Genomic DNA, 20,759 nt, shown 5'->3' with positions numbered 1-20,759 from the left:
ATAAGAGAAAAAATAAGTCATTTACGGATTTGATTCATTACTTATTTCAAGACCTTTCCAAAAACTTTAAATTCAACCATATCATTTGAAAAATAGGACCTCTAAAGTAGTAAAAACTTTTTGCTTTACAAATTCAAATCCACCTCCAACACATATCTAAAAATAAAAGAAATCGTATAAATCGTAAATGCAGTATAATGGCATAGAATTCTCAAATTATGTCTTCCTTCTTTAAAGCCGTTATTATAATTCTATAAAGAGTTAAAAAAATCTTGTATTATATTTTCAAGACGTTGAATAAATTCAAAAAATCCATCCGGATAACGAAACGGATATCTGGCATTTTGTTTTCCAATTATCCCGAATAACAAAGCGGGCACTGTATTTCCCTTTTTACAGTAGGAAGATACTAACAGATTTAGCAATATCATAGTAAAAATGGTTTAAATTGGATAAGTGGATAAACTAAACCTATATCATAAATTCATAATGCATAAAAATAATGAAATATTCTTGACAAAGCAAAAATTTAGAACTTAAAAGCTATCTTGTTCGTTTACGTATGACTTTTTGAACAACAATACTGGCTAGAGTATTTCGCTTCACTAAAAACGATTGTTTACTAACCATATGATTTTTTCTGTCCATTTTGATTTGAACAATTTTTCTATTTTTTTCCTAAATTCAACAATAAATTTATTTCAGCTAGTTCTCAGTTATGTCCTAGTTTGTTAAATCATAAAGGATGTCTAATGACATGCAGATCTAGGATACTCAGGGTACTTGAATTATTTATCATCATTTTTGAAAAAAAAAATCTAAATTCGACTCAAAGTAAATAAAAAAGGCATATCGGAGTTAAATTAATCTTTTAAGAGCCAGAAGCTGGACGAAATTTAAGAAAAAAATTAAACAGTTATTAATGAAATGTCTAATCAGGAACCTCAAGCTTTAAAATTCGATTTTTTCCTCTAGCCCTACCATATTGCGATTCAGCTTCACAATAAGTTTATGAAACAAAACTTAATTATATCATGGTAAGGTCTAGGTCTAGTTCCATTTAAAAATAAGAGATAAAAGCAATAAAAGCCCATTTTTAAAGGTACCCCAATTCAAAACTGCCTGACTTTCCCCTATAGATAATAAAAGTCGTTATCTACTGTTAGATGATTAATATTTGAGATTTGATCCGTTTGATCCCTTTCATTTGAAATTATCTAAATTCCCTACTCATTAGATGGCGCTGCTATCTGATTTTATGGTTTTATCCCGGCAGGTCAAAATAAATTATTTATTTGTATTACATAATAATTGTCTTACAAATTAGTGATCTCTTCGGTATAATGATAATGACCCTAAAATTGTCCTCTTTTAGCATATAGGGCTTGTGATTATAACATAGACTTAAGCACAAGTTGAACTGTTAACTATGATGGCACTTACTTTAATGACCAAATTACCTTTTTAAAAATTAAGTTAATATTAAAAAAGAACTTTAAATTACTGAATTGAACATTTTATTACTTTAGAGTTAGAAGATTGTTCAAAAGTGAAATAAACACAAAAGAAAAAATAAACGATCATTAAAAAAGTGTTGAAACCGAAATTATCTGCTAATTATTTTTCATTTTTATAATTTTTTGTAGATACATGTATTTTAAAGTTGAGACACAACTACTTACCTTTCCAACGGAAGCCTATTCCATTAAGTTTTGTACATTACAACCAGATTAATAATTTTTAATGTGAAAAAAGCAAAAACAAAGAAAAAATTAAAGAAAATTATGAGGTTTAGGAGCAAAACCAAGGAACAGATATTTAATCAAGAGACTCGACTGAACCAAACGTACCATGTGAGATCCGTGCACTAAAAAAATGTAGTGTTATGCATAGTTTTTGTTTAGATGACCAATTTTCTGTAATTTTTGTTATTGTTGCAAACTAAAAAAAGACGGGAAAACTATTAGAATCTGCAAGGTTCCGTTAAGAATATATTTTTCCCTGGCGCAGTTACCTTCAAATAAAACAGTAATAATAATAGTGGCACAACGTCCCATAGAGGAACTTAGGCCTTCTTACATAGGGATGGGTTTGTCAGTCCCATGCCCCGTGGAATCAAGTGCATGTGAAGCTCACTGGATGCAATCCGAACACCTTTAACGCTAGAAAAATTCCTCATGATTTAAAGGACCTAGAGGTTTCGATCTCGGGACACTTGCATCATTAAATGGTTAAATGGGTATCAATGGGTCCTCTACAACTTGACCCATTGAGTGCCTTCAAATAAAACAGTGGCAGAGTATAAATCAAAAAATAAGGCATTTAGAGGTATCGGAGCTGAATGTCTTCTATGGCAAAAATGTAGTCCTAAGTGGAGTCCGTAAGATCCGTTTGCCAAAAAAAAAGTTGTCAATTTGTTGCATAATGTAGGGTAAGTGTGCCAAATTCCGGCATAGTTGCATGCAAGCGTCAAAGTCTCATGTTTGAAATGTTATATTTTAACCCATTCAGTCAATGTACTAGAAATACTTGGGATAGAATGTTCATAATTTGGAATTCATTCCTTACAGATTAATAGATGACTTTTTTGAAAAGAAAAAAAAATTATCTATCATGGGGGCGCGGGGAGACAGTGTATGATAAAACATACACTGCGAGGTTCAGTTTATTTTTTTTTCAAATTCGGTAACCGTTGGATAACGAACGGAAAAAGTACCAAACTTGTATTATATATTCAAATTTTTCAAATTTTCACATTTAATTGATGAAAACCTAGGTCAACAAAATTTCGCTTGTAATAATTCATTTATTTTTAATTAGGGGTACATAAACCTCCTGCGTTTCAAAGCACATTTTTTGTTCCGGGAGTTTCACATAGCCGGAAACTAAAGAATTCCAAGGTATTGATATATTTCTTCTAGGGACACTGTAAATACCATATTTCCAGGCTGTCTGGCATACTCGATCATCACAGATTTTATCCACAATTTCGTTGTCCATAGTCATTTTAAACATAGTCTGGTTTATTTGGTCAAAGCTGAATTTTGCTCTGACCGGTTGCAAAGTATTCTCCGCTTTATTTCAGTAATCCACGGCCCAATGAACCAATATGTCCCTCTTCGTCGCTCATTGCTGTGTCTTTGTCACAGTCCATTTCCATTACCATCATCAACCGGAAGAAGGACAATATCAAGATGTGAAGCACTGCGCAAGGTTTCTGTATCAGCTGAAGAAATCTTATCCTCAACAGATTCCCATTCAGGCAACAGCGAGTAGAGTAGAAACCTGCACGTCATTGAATCTGAAAGAAAACTCGCTTATTTCACCAAGAATTATAATGAATAATGATTAAATTTTTAATACATACCCATCACTAGACATATTGTAGTCTTTTCAGATGTCTCACTTTCACTTTTTTGAGTTTCTTGAGAAATTTAATCATAAATTTATTAGAAAATTCGCAGCTTGTTTACACTTCTTTCTGCATTCATAACCTCAAAATGGATGTTCCGGGAACTCAAAATTAAACTAATTTCTGGATCGTATGATATATCATACACGCTTGTTTTTCGTGAGTTTATTTAAATTCTTTACATTAACTAATTACAAATACAGTTGATTTATGCAGTCTAACTATCTAAGAAAAGGATTAGTTACCCATAATTTAAATTAGGAAAGAAAATAAAGGCAAAAATTATCATAAACGACGCGATGTCAAAATAGTACTTGCAAACCTTTCCGAAAAGCTAAAATAAAGCATTAAAATGTATTTCTGCTTCTGTCGGGCTATTTTTTCTGCGTTATTGAAGGACTATTGTAACTAAAATTCCTTCTCCGGCAGCAATTCGAATTTTAATTGCGCAGAAATAAATCATGCAAAATCGCCTAATTTACGTATGATGTGTAATCCTATCGTAAGGAATGGGTTAAATTCAAATTGATTTTTTTTATTCTTCTGAAATAGTGTTGCTTGGAACCTTGTAATGAGTTTACCGTCATTATTTACTCTAAAATCATTCTTAATACATTTTAAAATGAATAAAAATATAGAAATAGCTTTGGTGCCCTATTTCGGCCACCTTCATTCTCATAGTTCCTTGCCCTTCGGGAATTCTTCCAATATCTTTTTCACGTCATTTCGTTTGTCGAAGCTACATTTTTTGTTATTCTTTTGCTGTGTATAATCTCTAAAGTACGTAAAATCTAAAAGTTCATGGAAATTCGAGGAACAAGACAGGTGGCCGAAATTGCAAGCTGGCCGGAATTTGGCACTCTTACCCTAATCAGCTACTCTCAACTCCACAAAAAACAACTTTTTACAATTTCACAAAACTTAATTTTAAACTGCAATTAAAAAAAACAAATATCAGTAAAAGAAAGAATTTAACTGCTTGGCAGGATTACAGAAGCTGTGAAATTTATTACGCAGCACTCTTAAAGTTATTTGATGGGTGTTCAGCCGGGCGAATTAGTGTATTTTGTCGTTGAAGTGCAACACAGAGAGCAGTTCTAATATCAAATTTCACCGACTGTAAAGTTTTATCACATAATTACCCATATGCAATAGAATCTTGCAGAGGAAATTGCAGATTCATCGAAAAGTGTTGTGAAATGGCAGATCCGAGAGTGAAACAGCTTAGAATTAAAACTGGTGTTGTTAAGCGTCTTTTCAAAGAGAAAATTTCATACGAGAAAGAAGCTGTCTCCCAGAGGAATCGCATTGACAAGTTCAAGGGTGAGGGAAAGGACGAGCACGTAATCCGTAAAGAAGAGGAAGTTCTTCAGGAGTGCCTTATGATCATTCCGGACAGTCAGCGAAGGTGAGGTTAAGTTTACTTTCAATCACACCATGATTCACTCATACAGTCCCGTTCCAAAATTGATGAACCTCTCTGCACCTGTGTTCATTATTTTGTTGTTCTTCTATTTGTTTTCAGACTTGCCAAAGCATATGAAGAATTGAAAGAGTTTCTCAAGGCTGAGGAGGATCTCAAGGAAACTGAAGAATACACAAATGCAATGGCTGTGATTGAAGAGGCAAAAGTGCAACTCCCATAAAATATTCATCAACACACTCGTGTCTCTGAAGGCAAATTAATTTTTTCTAACAAATGCACAAAGACTTTTAAAATTATTAATCAAAAAAAACAGTCTTACTAAAACCATGAATAAATCCAAGTCAAAACTATCGCCTTTCTCGGCACTTAAACAATCCAGTCCACTAAGAAATCTTAGACCACCTCAACGAGATGAATCGCCCAAGGAAGGACCAATTACTAGATCCCGAACTGCCTCTTCGAGGCCCAGAAAGATGGACGAGGCAGACAAGCCAGAAGCATCGAGTCGGAAACGAGTGGAGAAGAGTGAAGAGAGGACCTCTAAGGAGTTCACAAACAGACCCTACAATCACAGAAGAAGTAAAATTGTAACACATGCAAAGGATTCAGAAGTACGGACAAAAGATCAAACCAAATATTCTGATTACCGCAGGAGACATTCCGAGTACCGACCTAGAGATTCGACACAATTCCATTTTCAACTGAAAGAATCCCCAAAGAAAGATTCAAAATCAAAAAATGATCCAAATCCTGGAAGTATTTTCCCACGAAGGTCCTCTGCAATGTCTTATGCGGATTTGCATATGTTTGATCCAACTGTTCCGCCACCAAATTTCTCTAAGCCTCTTCCTGATTTTTCTGGCAATACTGTCAATGTTCCGCCTCCTCCCATTTCTGGAACCTCAAAATTTTCCCAACCAGGACCTTCTAAAGCTTCCACTTTTAGATTTGAATTGCCACAGGAGACTTTCCCTGTCACCTCTAAAGCCTCTACCTCAAAATTGTCCCAAAAGCCCGCTGGGGACGGCAAAAGTGCTCAGGAAATTCTGAAGGAATTCCTCAAGAAGCGTGGCTACAGCACACAAAAACGTCCAAAACCGACACCTACACCAGATGATGATGCAATGGAAGTAGAAGAGGGGCCAAAGATGAACATTGCTCTGGCACAGGCTATCCTTGAACAATGTCGAGTTATAGAAGAGAAGATCTCCAAGCTAAGGGCACATATGGTGGCAGAAGTTGATACCATTCCGGACTATGAGTGGGAAATGAAGAGTCAGCAGATGACTATCTATCGGATGGAGATTTGTGAGATATTGGACCCTATTCTAGCACCGGGTGCTATTGAGATGCTCCAGGAGAGGCTTAAAGCACGTCAGGCCAAGCGGGAATGGTTCCACAAGAAAAATGCTGTCTATAGGAGTCAGAAGCAGATGGAGAAGGAGCGTAGGATTCGCACAAAGGCCTTCATTGATGAGTGGAATGAGAAATTGAGGCAAATGGAGGATGAGAAGAGAGACAAGGAACTGGAGAAGCAAGCAGCCAAGGAGCTTCTCGTGGATGTCACAAAGAGAATCAGAGAGACCAAAAAGTTTATTGAAATCTTTGGACGTCTCAAGCAACTCTCATTGGTGCGTATTGTAGCAGATGGTCAGAATACTGGAGCTCCAGCTGAGGATTTTATGAAGAAAATGGGTCAGTAGAAGAATCTCTAAAAAAAAAATTGCATTGTATAATTTCAAAAAATTTATTTCCCAATAATCCTCAGATGAACTTCAAGCTGTTTGGGAGGATCTTCTTGTGGAATATCAAGAGGAAAAAATCACACTTGATACCATCCTCGATCGTCGTACTTCACATGTTCCTCTGCCGCCAGAACCAAAGTCCATCCAGGCACAGTGGCTGGAGACGATTTTTGGCGCCGATAGCATCTATGATGATAACAATCCACTCCTGATCGCTGAACGTGATATCAGTAATTTCTTTCACATACGCGCACTCTGGGATCGATGTATTGTGCCCGATGGAGCTCCACCGGACATGGGATCATCCATTCCACTCTTCTGGGCTTTACCCTCACGCAATTCCACATCCCAGTGGTGGCCATACCTTCAGAAGAATTCGAACTGATACCCCAGAGATTGACGAAGAAAATCAGTGAAATTCACAAATTTTCTTACACTCCTTTATTTTTTTTTTAAATTAACAATTTCTTTAGTCTTGTAGACACAGTGTGAAGTATATTTCTTATTTCTTTAACAAATGAATTCTATAATTAATTATTTTTGACGATCTCTTACATGTATTAGTCTCTAATCTAATATGCGATAATTTCTGAAATAAAAGTTACATGAATTTCTTAAAATTTTCTTGATTACATTTTAATATTTTTTCGTTTTCTTTTCCTACTAGGAATAAATATTTAAATTTTAGTATTTTAGAATACGATTGCCAAATAATCTTAATTAGCTCAGAATATCCCTGGGTTTTTTGCCCTCTAACCCAGGCCTGAGCTAAAATAAAAGCCGAAGTGTATTAGTATTAGTATTAGTATTACCAGTATGGCTATATGTAATTTCCATTAAAATTATCAACACAAAATTTCCGATACTACACATTTAACGACAGGTTAAATGTCGTCTATCAAAAATAGTCTATCATCTTCTAGTCCCCGAGGACCACTCTTATCTCAGAAAGTCACGCTGGTTATTAATATTTCTGATGATCAGACTGTCGTCATACCTAGAGGTCAAACGGTTAGAGATAGCGATCCTGGGAGATCTCCCTATAAAATCAATCCAAGGACAATTAACATTTTCTTCATTTCCCACGTCCATGTCCTTTTCCTCCCAAACCAGTTGTTTTTATTTTTAATAATTGTTCGAAAACGCGTCAGGCGATTTGTTTTGAAGTTTTACATTTTCAAATAAAGATATTAAAAATAATATCTTATAATAAAATATATTACTTTCACATCAATCACAAACAAATTAAGAAGATAAAAAATCTATAAATAATCAAAACACATTAGATATTATAATTGCAGGAAAACAAAATAAAAAAGACGTAGAGGAAACTGGGGCAGTATTATACATGAGGTAGTTCTAATTACTGATTTTTATTTCTGCACTACTAGGATTAATGTCGACAAATTTTTCAGTGGATAAGATTCCATAGTATTGTAGACCTGACCCAACCGACATGACATTTAAACTGACGATTTGACGGAGTTCCGCGAGGCGGCGCTCCACGACGGACGAGGACTGACGAACCAACGGACGGAGACAGAACGAGAGTAGACGTGGACGTGTTAAGACATAATAAAATAGAGAGTCCAAAGTATTGAGCGTTTTTTTGAGTGAATCGAGTGAAAAATGAGGAGGTCTACAGCTTCAGGTGTGGGGTACAGTAGGCCCACAGTGGAGGAGATGAGGCAAGCCTTGATGGGCATAGGAGAGAATCTGCCCTCCACAGTATCTCCCATGCAAATTCGAGTGCTTTTTGAGAGGGTTATTGGAGTGACGCCATCACACGCGGGAGAGTCTGCAGTGAACAAGGGGAAGAATCAAGATGCAAAAGATTCCGGAGTGAGCGCCCCATGGGAAGCACGAGAAATTCCTATAAATTCTGCAGTGAGCTCCGATGAGGAAAATTCGATGGATGAGCAAGCAGCGGCGGCCGCCAAATTCAAATTGGCCGTTAAAGAGCGAGTGACGCCAACATTGCAAATGGAAAATTCCATTGGGAGTTCGGCCCCGAATCTTCTAGAAAAACCAATTGATGATGAAAAACAACAAGCTACGATCGATGAAGACGCGATTCGTACAACACTAGTGAAATTGTTGAGTGAATTGAGTGTTCCAAAACAGGATATTGGAGTGAAATGTACATTCGAAGACGTTGAGAATGCAGTAGAGGCTTTCACAGGCGATGATGGCTTCAGAGTGCAACAGTGGATAGAAGATTTCGAGGCAATTTGTGATGATTTTGCCGTATCTGACAGATCCCGCCTTGTTTTTGCTCGACGTCTTATCAAGAGTGGACCAGCGAGGGATCTAATTCGTAGTGGAAGATTCAAGACCTGGGCGGAACTGCGAGAAGCACTGATGGATGAATTTGGCCAGGAATTGACAGTGCGAGAGATATTGGATAAGATGAGAACACGCAAGAAGACATCAAATGAGACTTGTCACCAGTATGTCTTGGCAATGCAGGCCTTGGTGTCAGGCTATCCAATACATGAGGAGGATGTGATCTGCGCAATTCTTGAGGGGCTTCAGGACAAGTCTACGAATATCTCTGTCATCGCAGGATGCAAGACAATTGATGAATTGAAGAGGAACTTGCGTAGATATGAGAGACAGCTGATGAGTGCAACTCCGATGGTGCAGCGAATTGAGGAATCGCTTGTCAAATCAGCGATCAGTGCCCAGGGGACCCGCTGTTACAATTGTTCGGAGAGGGGACATATTTCCTCAGAATGTTCCAAGCCCAGGCGTGAGATAGACATTTGCTTCAAGTGTCAGAAGGTTGGTCATCAGCTCAAGCAGTGCCCACTTTACAAGAGCAAGGGAGCAGCAGGAGTATCAGCGGCAGCAGAGGAATCCAACAAGGCAGGGATTAGCTTAGATGACGTGACTAATGACGTGAAAATTCTTCAGAGGGTAAGTGTGTTATTTGATTCTGGTTCTGAGAGTGAGGTGACGTTGGGACTCATGTCTCTGCTCGACACCGGCAGCCCAATCAGTATGATTCAGAGATCTAGAGTGCCGGACAAATTCGTTCCTAGTATCAAAGCAGAGGCTCTTCCTTACAAAGGACTAAGTGGAGCAGATATTTACAGTTACGGGAAGATTAACTGTCATATAATTTTGATGAATTTAAACAAAGTTGTTGAAATATTCGTTGTCCCAGATAGAGTTATGCCATTTGAAGTTTTGTTGGGACGAAATGCTATGAAGTCTTTCAATATTGGACTAACTCTTAATAATAAAGATTCGGGAATTTATTTTAATGAATTTGGCAATTGTTCAGGTCCTCCCCAGTGCGTCATGGGCACATTGGCACTTGATAATTTTAAAGATAAAAATATCGTTTATAATGTGACAAGTCATAGTGATGTTGGGAGTGAGCTTCAGTGTCTTACTGAGGTGGAAAAGTTAACTGATCGGGATTCAAATTGGAGAGCTGATATGAGTGGCCAAGAGGAATATGAAGAATTAACCTGTAGAGATGAAGAACCGTTTTCAGGGATGTTGGGGATAGAAATAGATAATGGGGAAGATAGTGCTGAATTCGATGAAGTGTTCGAGATTTTCGGTAGAGATGAGGACATTCTAGTAATTGTCCAAGAGTGTAATTTCAGGGTACCGAGTGCAAGTAGTGAAGATTTTGTTGGGACAGTGAATCCCGAAATTAGTGTTTGTCCAGAGTTGTCAAATAGTTGCCAGAAAGAGTTGAAAAATCTGATCAGAAAATGTTATTTTGAGAAGTTCAATGCGGAAGCGAAATCAGAGGGATTTGATCTTAAGATCAGATTGACGAATGACGTTCCATTCTTCCAGCGCCCTCGAAGGCTGGCATATTCGGATAGAGAGGTAGTAAGGAACATTATTCAAGAGTGGTGTGATAATGGCATTGCCAGACCCAGTGATTCTCCCTACGCGTCTCCCATTGTTTTAACCACGAAAAAGAATGGAGAGCCCAGGTTGTGTATCGATTACAAAGCATTAAACGCATTAACAATTCGTGATAATTACCCCCTTCCGTTGATTGAAGATTGCTTGGACCATTTGAGGGGAAAGAATATCTTTACGATGATTGATTTAAAGAGTGGGTTTCACCACGTTAAAGTGGCGGAAGATTCAATAAAGTACACTTCTTTTGTGACCCCAGAGGGGCAGTTCGAGTTTTTGAGGATGCCTTTTGGGTTGAAAAATGCCCCAAGTGTTTTTCAAAGATTTATCGTGAGAATTTTGCGAGAATTTATTGAGAAGGGGTTGATAATAGTATACATGGATGACATTTTAATAGCCAGTGAGAGTTTTGAAGAACATGTAGATACGCTGCAGAAACTGTTGATTTGTTTGGCCGAAAATGGCCTAGAGATTCAGGAATCTAAATGTAAATTTGGATACAATTCCATTGAGTATTTAGGATATTCAGTTTCTGGGGAAGGGATTCGTCCCAGCAATGACCACTTGGAGGCTATTGAAAGGTATCCAGAGCCCAAAAATGCAAAAGAGTTGCATTCATTCGTAGGACTATGTTCCTACTTTAGGAAATTTGTGGCGGGGTTTTCAAAAATCGCGCGTCCATTGCTTAATTTGTTGAAAAAGGGGGTGACATTTGAGTTTAGTGATGAGTGTAGGGATGCGTATGAGAGATTGAAGGAGAAGTTGGTTTCTGCGCCAGTGTTGGCGATATATGATCCAAAAAAGGAAACAGAATTGCATACGGATGCTAGCTCTTTGGGTTTTGGGGCAGTGATTCTGCAGAGACAACAGGATAAGAAGTTACATCCGGTAGCTTACTTTTCAAAGAGTGCATCAACAGCTGAATCCAAGTACCATTCATACGAACTTGAGACGTTGGCGATAATTTATGCGTTAAAGCGATTCCGAGTATATTTAAAAGGTATTCCTTTTGTGATCGTGACCGATTGTGGGTCATTGGCCATGACATTGAATAATAGGACACACAGTCCTCGGATTCAAAGGTGGGCTTTAGAATTGGAGAATTTTAATTACAAGATAATTCATCGAAGTGGGAGTCAGATGAACCATGTTGATGCATTGAGTAGGAATTGTCCGGTGGCGGCAGTGGATTGTGAGGACATAGATTTTCAGTTGAGTGCTACCCAGAGTAGGGACGGAGTGATAAGGGACTTGAAGTTGAGACTAGAGAAAAGCGACCACAAGATGTATGCGCTGAAAGATGGGCAAGTCTATCGTAAGGATAGACAAGGAAGATTGTACTTTTACGTACCAGCTGAGATGGAAGTAAATCTCATTCGACACGTACATGAGAAGATCGGTCATTTTGGGTTCCAGAAGTGTTATGAGAAAATGCGCTCTCATTACTGGTTCCCTGATATGAAGGAAAAGATAGAATCATATGTGAAGAATTGCGTCAAGTGTCTATTTTATTCGGTCCCGTCGCGGAGGAATCAACAAGCGTTGTATAACATTCCAAAAAAGCCAGTGCCTTTCCACACTCTCCATGTGGACCACCTAGGTCCTCTTCCTTCCTTGCAGTCAAAAAGGAAACACTTATTGGTGGTTGTAGATGGGTTCACGAAGTTCACGAAACTTTATGCAGTGTCATCCACCAGTGCAAAGGAAGTGTGCTGTGCCCTTAAAAAGTTTTTCGACTACTACAGTCGCCCAGTCAGAATAGTGTCAGATCAGGGTAGTTGTTTTAAGTCAAACGAATTCAAGTCCTTTTTGGACGAGAGGAATATTTCACATGTTGAAGTTGCGACAGCATCACCCCAAGCGAATGGGCAGGTAGAACGAGTGAACAGAGTAATTACGCCAATGTTGGCAAAGTTGAGTGAACCTTTGCAGCATTCTGATTGGGTCCAACAATTGAGCAAGGTTGAATTCGCAATTAATAATTCGTGGCAAAGGTCGATCGGTACTACCCCTAGTAAGTTGCTATTTGGCGTTGATCAGAGAGGTGATGACGTAGATTACCTAACAGAGTTTTTAGAGATGAAGGGTATCGGAGATGAAGTTCGTGATTTACAAGTTTTGAGAGAAACCGCGGCCCAAAGAATAGCGAGAGTGCAGGAGCAAAATTTGAAACAGTTTGAGAAGACTCATAAGTCTCCAGTTGTATACCAGGTTGGTGACTTTGTCCTTTTGAGGAACGTTGACACCACGGCTGGGACCAATAAGAAGCTGATTCCCAAATACAAAGGGCCATACGTAGTAGAAAAGGTGCTGCCACATGATCGTTACTTGGTTAGGGATGTGGAGAATTGCCAAATCACTCAGATACCATATTCAGGAATTGTCGAGGCAAAAAATATACGATTGTGGAGAGCCATTGATTGCGTGCAGAACCAGATTCAAGTGTCACACGAAGACGAATAATTAGACAAGTAGCTTCAGCTTAGATACTTGAAAAAAAATTAAATTATGTTAGTTTAGATTTTTATTATATTAGTTTAGTTTTTTTAAATTTATGTGTATATGTAATTTAATAGACGGACGGTAGGGTGATCGAGGCCGATCACAGGGTCAGGTTGGCCGAGTTGTAGACCTGACCCAACCGACATGACATTTAAACTGACGATTTGACGGAGTTCCGCGAGGCGGCGCTCCACGACGGACGAGGACTGACGAACCAACGGACGGAGACAGAACGAGAGTAGACGTGGACGTGTTAAGACATAATAAAATAGAGAGTCCAAAGTATTGAGCGTTTTTTTGAGTGAATCGAGTGAAAAATGAGGAGGTCTACAGTATCTAAGAATTCATATAGGTATTGACGGTATTGAGGTATCGTCCTCTGAAGTCTAATAATTATTTTAAAAAAAAATCGCAGTGTATGCAACTACCCCACGTTTATTACTGCTCCACTTCACTCTATTAACTTAAAAAGAAGTAGTAAATTCAAAACTCAGAAATTTTCTCGAAATCATGTATAGGCCGCAGGCAATCAATTGATCTTTAAATAAAAATTAATTTAATAAAAAACCGATGGGGATTAGTTATGGGTTTTAAACCTTTCAAAAAAATTTGCCTATATTTCTAGTTCAAACCAAGGAGTTACTTAGGATAATCACAAGCAGAGGTGTGCAAGAAACCGTTAAAACCGAATTAACGTCAAAATAAGTTTGTTATAGTAGCGTTTTGACCATTGACGTATTGACGTACATGTTTCATTTGACGTTAATTCGGTTTCAACGGTTTCTTGCACACGTCTGATCACAAGCAATCAAAGTAACTCCAACTCTAGGTCCTTAAAAAACTGTGGGTGCGTTAGGTTCCAAGAAAAATCTACGGATTCCCTAATAATATGGATGCCTCGAGTTACCTGAAAAAATATATACAGTAGACTCTCTCAAATTCGAGCATATGGGACCGAAATGTCAGCCGAATTAGACAGAAATTCGGGCGACAAACTTTTTGAAATGCAACGACTTTTTATTCATGTGCATATAGATATTGAGTTTGCACACTCATATATAACGTAAATTGCATGAAAATCCCTTAATAATGCAAAACTAAGACAAACCATATCAAATTTGAGCATATTTGATTCATTTGATAATCATAATCAAACTTGAAAAATGACAACAAACTTTTTTCAAATGTAACCGCTGCCCGAATTAAAAAGTAGGCCGATCTTAAAGGAGCGAATTTGCGAGAGTCTACTGTACAGGTTTTCTTAAATATGTATAGGGCCTGGGTTCTTTAAAAAATTATACGGATTCCTTTGGATTCTTTAACCCTTTAAAGACGATTGGAACACCGGTGTCACATAAAGAAAATAATTTTTCCTGACTACCCAAAGTTATTTTTTTCTTATGTCTGTATCTGACATCTTATAATCAACCTATCACTATGCATGAATTGCAAAGAGTCCTAAATGAAGTGACAGGGTTTTCCCCAGGACCAGATGAAATTTATTACACTTTTATTAAAAATCTAAATGAAAAAGGTTTAGAAGTTCTGCTTAAAATATATAACAAAATTTATGATGGATTTTATTTCCCAGATACCTGGAAAATAGCTTGGGTTAAACCAATTTGTAAACCTGGTAAAAGTAACTCCGATTCCAATAGGGGGAAGTGGGGCACCTTTGAAAATGGGGCACTTTGAAAATGGGGCACCTTTGAAATTAGGATTTTTCACCTATTTTTAAATAAAATTCAGCCTTATAATGATATAATTTAGCTGCACAAACAGATTAAGAAGCTAAATTATATCACGATAGGGCTCAATTTTATTTAAAAATAGGTGAAAAATCATAATTTCAAAGGTGCCCCACTTTCCCCTAACTATTGTCCAATTTCAAGATCATATTGCCTTTCAAAAATATTAGAACGCATTCTTAATAAAAGATTAGTCTTTTTTTCTTGAACAAAATAAAATTCTATCACAATTTCAAGCAAGTTTTAGAAGAGGCAGAACTACTAATGATAATTTAATTCAGTTGTAGAGTTTAAATTTTACCGCATTATAGCAATAAATGCTTTTCTAAGGCAACCCTAAATATTCGAGACGTAATGTCTCCTTTCTAGGCCAGAGAGAGTCTTTGGAGACGACTATATTAGTTTAGTCGATCGTTCGATCTTAATGAGTACGGACGTGAGTTCGTCTTAAGTCGTACAAGTGATAGGACATAGTGCGGAGAGCTCGCGATAGTCTGGAGCCCACACCAGTCGATTGCATAAGCAGGTCACCTCCAAGTATATTAAATTTAAGAGTAGATATTGCTTGCCCCCTATATAAGGGAAGAGTACCAGCGATCGGCAGTGTTCCTCGGATCGTCAGGTTATTACCGTATTGTTGCTCAAAATCAAATGATTTTTTAAAAATTATTAGCTACTTTTTACAAATTAACTCTTACAAGAATGCACTGCATTAGCTATGATTTATTTTATAAAATCAAATTTCCGTGAGACACCTGATTGAATTCGTGACGATCCGAGGTACAGATTGCATGTTTGCAATTACACCTAATTTTTATAAATTTATTGTAAAAATTAAGAATTCAAATGCGCAGATATAGGTAAATGGATCACTAATATACCAATTAGCATGCACAAAAATACCAAATAGTAATTTTGATTCTTATATTTTCAACTAAATATCGAGCATGTCTTTTAACATTCCGATCCGGGGTGCTCTTCCCTTATTAGTAAGGCTTATGATCAAGTTTGGAAAGTAGGAATATTAAAAGAATTAGAAAAAATTGGAATTAGAGGTAAAATGTTGAACTTTATAGCTAATTTTCTCTTTGATCGTAAAGTCCAAGTATAGTATAATCGGTAAAATGGGAAGATAATACTAGATTAATTAAAACAAAATGTCCAAAAAGACTTGATATTATAAAATGTGTTGCAAGAAAGAAATGGGGTATTCATAGAAAAACACTGATGATGATGCACAACGCATTAATTGTTAGTATTATACTTTACCAATCAATGGTATAATAGTTTATGGAAATCTCAATAACAAAAGCCTAAAAAAACTTAGTAGTGCATACCATAACAGTATAAGACTAGTTATAGGTGCACATAGAACAAGATGCATTGAATATTTACTAGTAGAAGCAGGCCAACTTCCTTTAAGTATGATTTTCAAGAAATAAACTTTAAATTATGGTTTAAAAATAGTAATTTATAGTGACCATTATAATTTATAATGACCATTTATATGAGCAGGTTTTTACCGTTGGATCTAAATCTGTAAATCATACAGGACTTGGAGTTAGCTAGTGTTAAAATAACATTCCCAATATATGAAGAATGCTCAATATTTACTGCAGAGACACTTGCTATATCAGAAGGCCTAAAATATTTACGGATTGATAACGCAAATAATAAAAACGTTATAATTTTTTCGGATTCCTTAAGTGCAATCCATGATTAAGAATATTAATATAATACAGAGTAAAATAATCAAAGAAATAATTCAGGGAGCAAATGATATTAAGAAAGAGCACAATTACAATATTACAATTTGTTGGATCCCAAGCCACCTTGACCTTGAGGGAAATGATTTATAGCAGATAAATTTGCCAAAGAGGCTAGTGAACTTCATACAGAATATAAAGTGCCTTATTTAGATATTAAGAAACTTGTCTACTTTAAAATTAAAGAAAAATGGAGTGATAAGTAGAATAACTCTTGAAAATAATAAGATGTATAAAATCAAAAACAATGTTGATAAATATACCACCGTAGATAGAGATACTAGAAAAGAAGAAATTATATTATCCAAATTAAGAATGGGCCATACTGGCATAACACATAATTCTATTTTCCAAAAAGAATTTCCAACCAAATGTGACTGTTGCAATGTAGATCTCAATGAACAACATTAGTAGACTGTACTAAGTATAAAAATATAAGAGAAGAACTAAAAATAGATAGAAAAATAGTAATATTACTTGGTGATAATGAAAATGAAGTATTAGAGAAATTATTTTTTTTTAGATAAGATAGATTTAAGTAATGAAATTTAATTTTAAGAATGTATATAATGCATGTATATAGAATGTATGTACAGATTTAGATATGTATGCATCTTTACCTATTTCAAAACCGAACTGAAATGTAACGAAATGGACTAACCATATAGGGCGATACCTTTCTTCGATCGAAAAAAACGAGGCGCCAAAGGAACTGTAGTACAAACATACCGATGGGAACACATTCGTTATTGTTCTGAGAAAAGAAAACACGCCATATACAGAGCTTGCAAAAAACATTATTAAAAGGGACAGATAATCCTAACCGGCTTATGTAGGTGAGATTCTTAACGTTAGCTAACTCGGAGTGCATGCAAATTCGATTTAGAGCTGAAGTTGGGAGACGCCATTCAGTTATCTTGAATCAAATTCGTGAAATTATACAAATTTTGTATTTAAACCAAAATATCAAGGATTTGGATGAACTGACAGAAAAGTGTTATATGGGTGAAATGTAGACCAGAATGTTCTCTATAATTTTGCCGTAGAACTTGAACTCATCGATTACTCAGAAGCCAAGATAAGCGAGGTTTTTTGTTTCTTAACTCGTTTTTTCATCCAGAGTTCCCCAAGTAGTCATTTGTTGAACTTCAACTATATCAAAGAATTGTTGTATTTTGCGGGACTTTCCATATAAAACCCTATTTTAAGTGTCTTGGTGAAGTAGAGGCAGTCAAATTGGCATCTGAGTGATTTCAAAGCGTTGTTATAGGAAAAATCAATTTTTTCACACTTAAACGGCAAAATCGGAGTGATAGCGTAGTCTGAGCGGAAAATGATGTATGGACGAAATGTAGAGACAAATGTCCTCTACAATTATGTCGAAGTAATCATCAAAATCGGTTCAGCGACAGTCGAGATAATTGAGGTTATGTGATATTGAAATTGGTTTTTCGACTGTGGCGCCCCTGGTGTTGGTCCCACGAAGTTCAAATATTCTAGAAAGTTGTAGCATTTGGTGAGATCTTTCGTTTAAGCCCTCATTCATCAAAATCGGTCACATAGAACCGGAGATATGATTTTTTGAATTTCGTTAACTTTGACCCCTCATATCTCCGGTTCTATTGAAACCACAGCGCGCATACGCACCATTTTGGAAACGTCCTAGACTGGACTACAACATACTAAAATTTCATTAACTTGCACAATGCCGTTTTTGAGAAAAGTGACTTTGAATTTCGATGAATTTTGGCGCTATCACAGCGCCACCTATGGTGACTTTTTGAACTTCCATCTGAAAGTGCTCATCGAGACGAAACCAAAAAGGTAAAATTTAGGTCGCTATGTTAATTAGAACCGGAGATAGAGGCCGGTCAATGTTCGAACTTTGACCCCTTATAGCTCGGGTCAGGGGTTTTAGATCACTTAAGGTTTTTTTTTGTTTGATAGATATAATCAACGGCTATAACATACTAAATTTTCAGCCCGATGCACAATGGAATTTTTGAGTTATTTAACTTTTAAGATTTAAAAATTTTCTTTTTAAAAAAAGCGCCCCTAGCGGTGGTTTTATGAACTTGCGATGTTAGAAGGGGAAGTGGCATTTCACAAGAGCTTTCCAAAAAGCCCTCACTTTTTAAATTCTGACAATTAGAACCGGAGTAATGGCCATTTTAAGAAATTTTTTTTGGACCCTTATAGCTCGGGTCAGGGGGGTCGGGGGACCTTAAGTTTGGTATTGATGGAAAGCTCTAAGGCCCAGCTATAACATACTAAAATTTGAGTCCGCTCGATGCCATAGGGGCGGAGCTATTGAGAAAACAAAAAAAGGGGGGTCTTCAAAATGGCGGAAGGAGGGGTGGGGGGTGGGGGGTCAATGCACCAAGTTGCAATTTTCACCCGATATATAACCTTTGCCGAAAACCGCAAGTCGATATCTTTTTTAGTTTAGGAGCTATTAAGCTCCAAAGAGCGGCCGGCCGGCCGGGAACGTAAAATAGCCACATATATATTCGTGATCAGGAAGTGGCGAAACACATTTTGGCCAAGTTTGAGGTCGATCGGACGACATGAAATTTTGTTAGGATTATAGTAGGTGAGATTGTTAAGAATCTCACCTAATAGTGGGGGTAAAAGCAATTTAGAAAAATCTTAAAAATGGACGGAAACAACGTGAAAGCAATTCTTAAAGATCCAGAATTTACTAATAAAATCATAGACAAAAAAATCAAGTCTTAGTTCCAGCGATACCTTACATAAATTGTAGTAATAGATGATGTTTCAATAGAACATTTTGAAGAATTTTTGACTTTAGAAGCTGATAAGACAATCTCTAAATAAAATTGAGAGAATATCTAAATGGAGTGAAACAAAAAATAAGGCATCACCCAACATAAATAAGATCAATTTTTTCCAATGCTACACTCTTATGAAGGAAGTGAATTTTTTATGATTCCATGTAAACACTGAGAAAAGAAGAGGCTACGATTAACTTTTTTTCGTCATAACTTTAACACTTTTCGGGTATAAAAATATATCACCTTTTAAGGGTAAAATCAACATGAAAGAAGGGTAACTTTAACCCATAATACACCTAAAAAGGGTAATATTTACACCGATTTCGGATCAACACTGTAGGGTAAAATTAACATTTTCGGAATGTTATTTTAACTTTTTCGGATTTCTCTCAGTGAAATGCGCAGCCCGTATATACATATTGCCTTAAAGCATCTTCACATTGAGAGCATTTTTTGTCAAAAATTGCTTTTTTGAAGGAAATTCCCTGCAGTGTTGTAGGTAGAAATGATAAAATTTTGTCAAAAATGCAATTTTTGATGAAAATTTCTCCCAATGTGTAGACGCCTTTAGCTAAATTGGCTAATGCATAAAAAAAATGAAATACCAAAAATGCACCAAAAATTAACACTGATCATCAATGGTCCACCCCGTCTGTAAATTCTGCCATACTGGAAGACCACCGCACAAGTTAACAACATAGAGAGGAAATGTCAATATAAAATAAGGAAATAATGTTGAAACAAAAGAAGACTTACAGGGAAGCTTAGCTTAGAGGAACTCAACAAATAAGGGGATTTCCCAATGCTGTCAAAAACCGGTTTTGCAATAGATTATTCCCAGATTAGATACCTCTCTGCTAGGAATACTGATTCCATTAAGGTACTCAATAGGATTAAAAATTTAAACCGCGAAATCTTCACTAATTCACCAGGTTAAGAGATACCTAAAACATAACCAATGCATTTTTGTTTTTATGATTTAATTCACTCAAATGAATATTAGAAATTTAAAAAGAAATAAAAAAGATCTTTTATACATTATGTTAATGATATTAAAAGTCATACTATACTGTTATTAAGCGACATTTTTACGAAAAAGATGAAATAGTTAAAATACCAGGGTTTTAAACAGTTTTTAAAAAGTAGACTTATTCGATGGAGCGGTGTAGGAATTGTAATTAGAAAACAATATAATTGATGCATAGAGAATTCATTTTAATATATAAATTTAAGTTTTAGAAAATTAAACTAATAATGAACGACAGTCTTGTTCTGAGCTATCGATATGGACCTTTATTAGAGAGTCCTATAGCTGTACAAATTAAAAGTTTTAGAGTCCATGTTTCCACTAATTGTATGTACCTTATTCTAAATTTTAAAACCTTTAATAATGATAAAATCTTACGACGCGTTTTCCCAATATTCTAAAAAAAATGATTTCGATTTTTGTAAGGTATGGCTATGTTAATGGTCT

General features: G+C 36.3%; 2 protein-coding genes across 2 annotated transcripts; both read left to right on the top strand.

The window, feature by feature from the left end:
• The first annotated feature begins 4,444 nt into the window (after positions 1–4,444).
• LOC129802409 (tubulin-specific chaperone A-like) lies at positions 4,445–7,203 on the top strand. The gene is made up of 2 exons (XM_055848194.1): positions 4,445–4,820; positions 4,938–7,203. Exons 1-2 carry the CDS (start codon positions 4,612–4,614, stop codon positions 5,056–5,058), a joined length of 330 nt encoding a protein of 109 aa, XP_055704169.1. The 5' UTR covers positions 4,445–4,611; the 3' UTR covers positions 5,059–7,203.
• LOC129802364 (uncharacterized) lies at positions 5,165–7,203 on the top strand. The gene is made up of 2 exons (XM_055848119.1): positions 5,165–6,533; positions 6,607–7,203. The coding sequence occupies exons 1-2, from the start codon at positions 5,165–5,167 to the stop codon at positions 6,966–6,968; spliced, it is 1,731 nt and encodes a 576-aa protein (XP_055704094.1). The 3' UTR covers positions 6,969–7,203.
• Positions 7,204–20,759: the final 13,556 nt, after the last annotated feature.

This window comes from Phlebotomus papatasi, chromosome 1, assembly GCF_024763615.1.
Source record: "Phlebotomus papatasi isolate M1 chromosome 1, Ppap_2.1, whole genome shotgun sequence".
NCBI classification, from domain to species: Eukaryota; Metazoa; Arthropoda; class Insecta; order Diptera; family Psychodidae; genus Phlebotomus; species Phlebotomus papatasi.
Note: the sequence above shows the minus strand (reverse complement) of the source record. Positions and strands in the feature narration are given on the sequence as shown.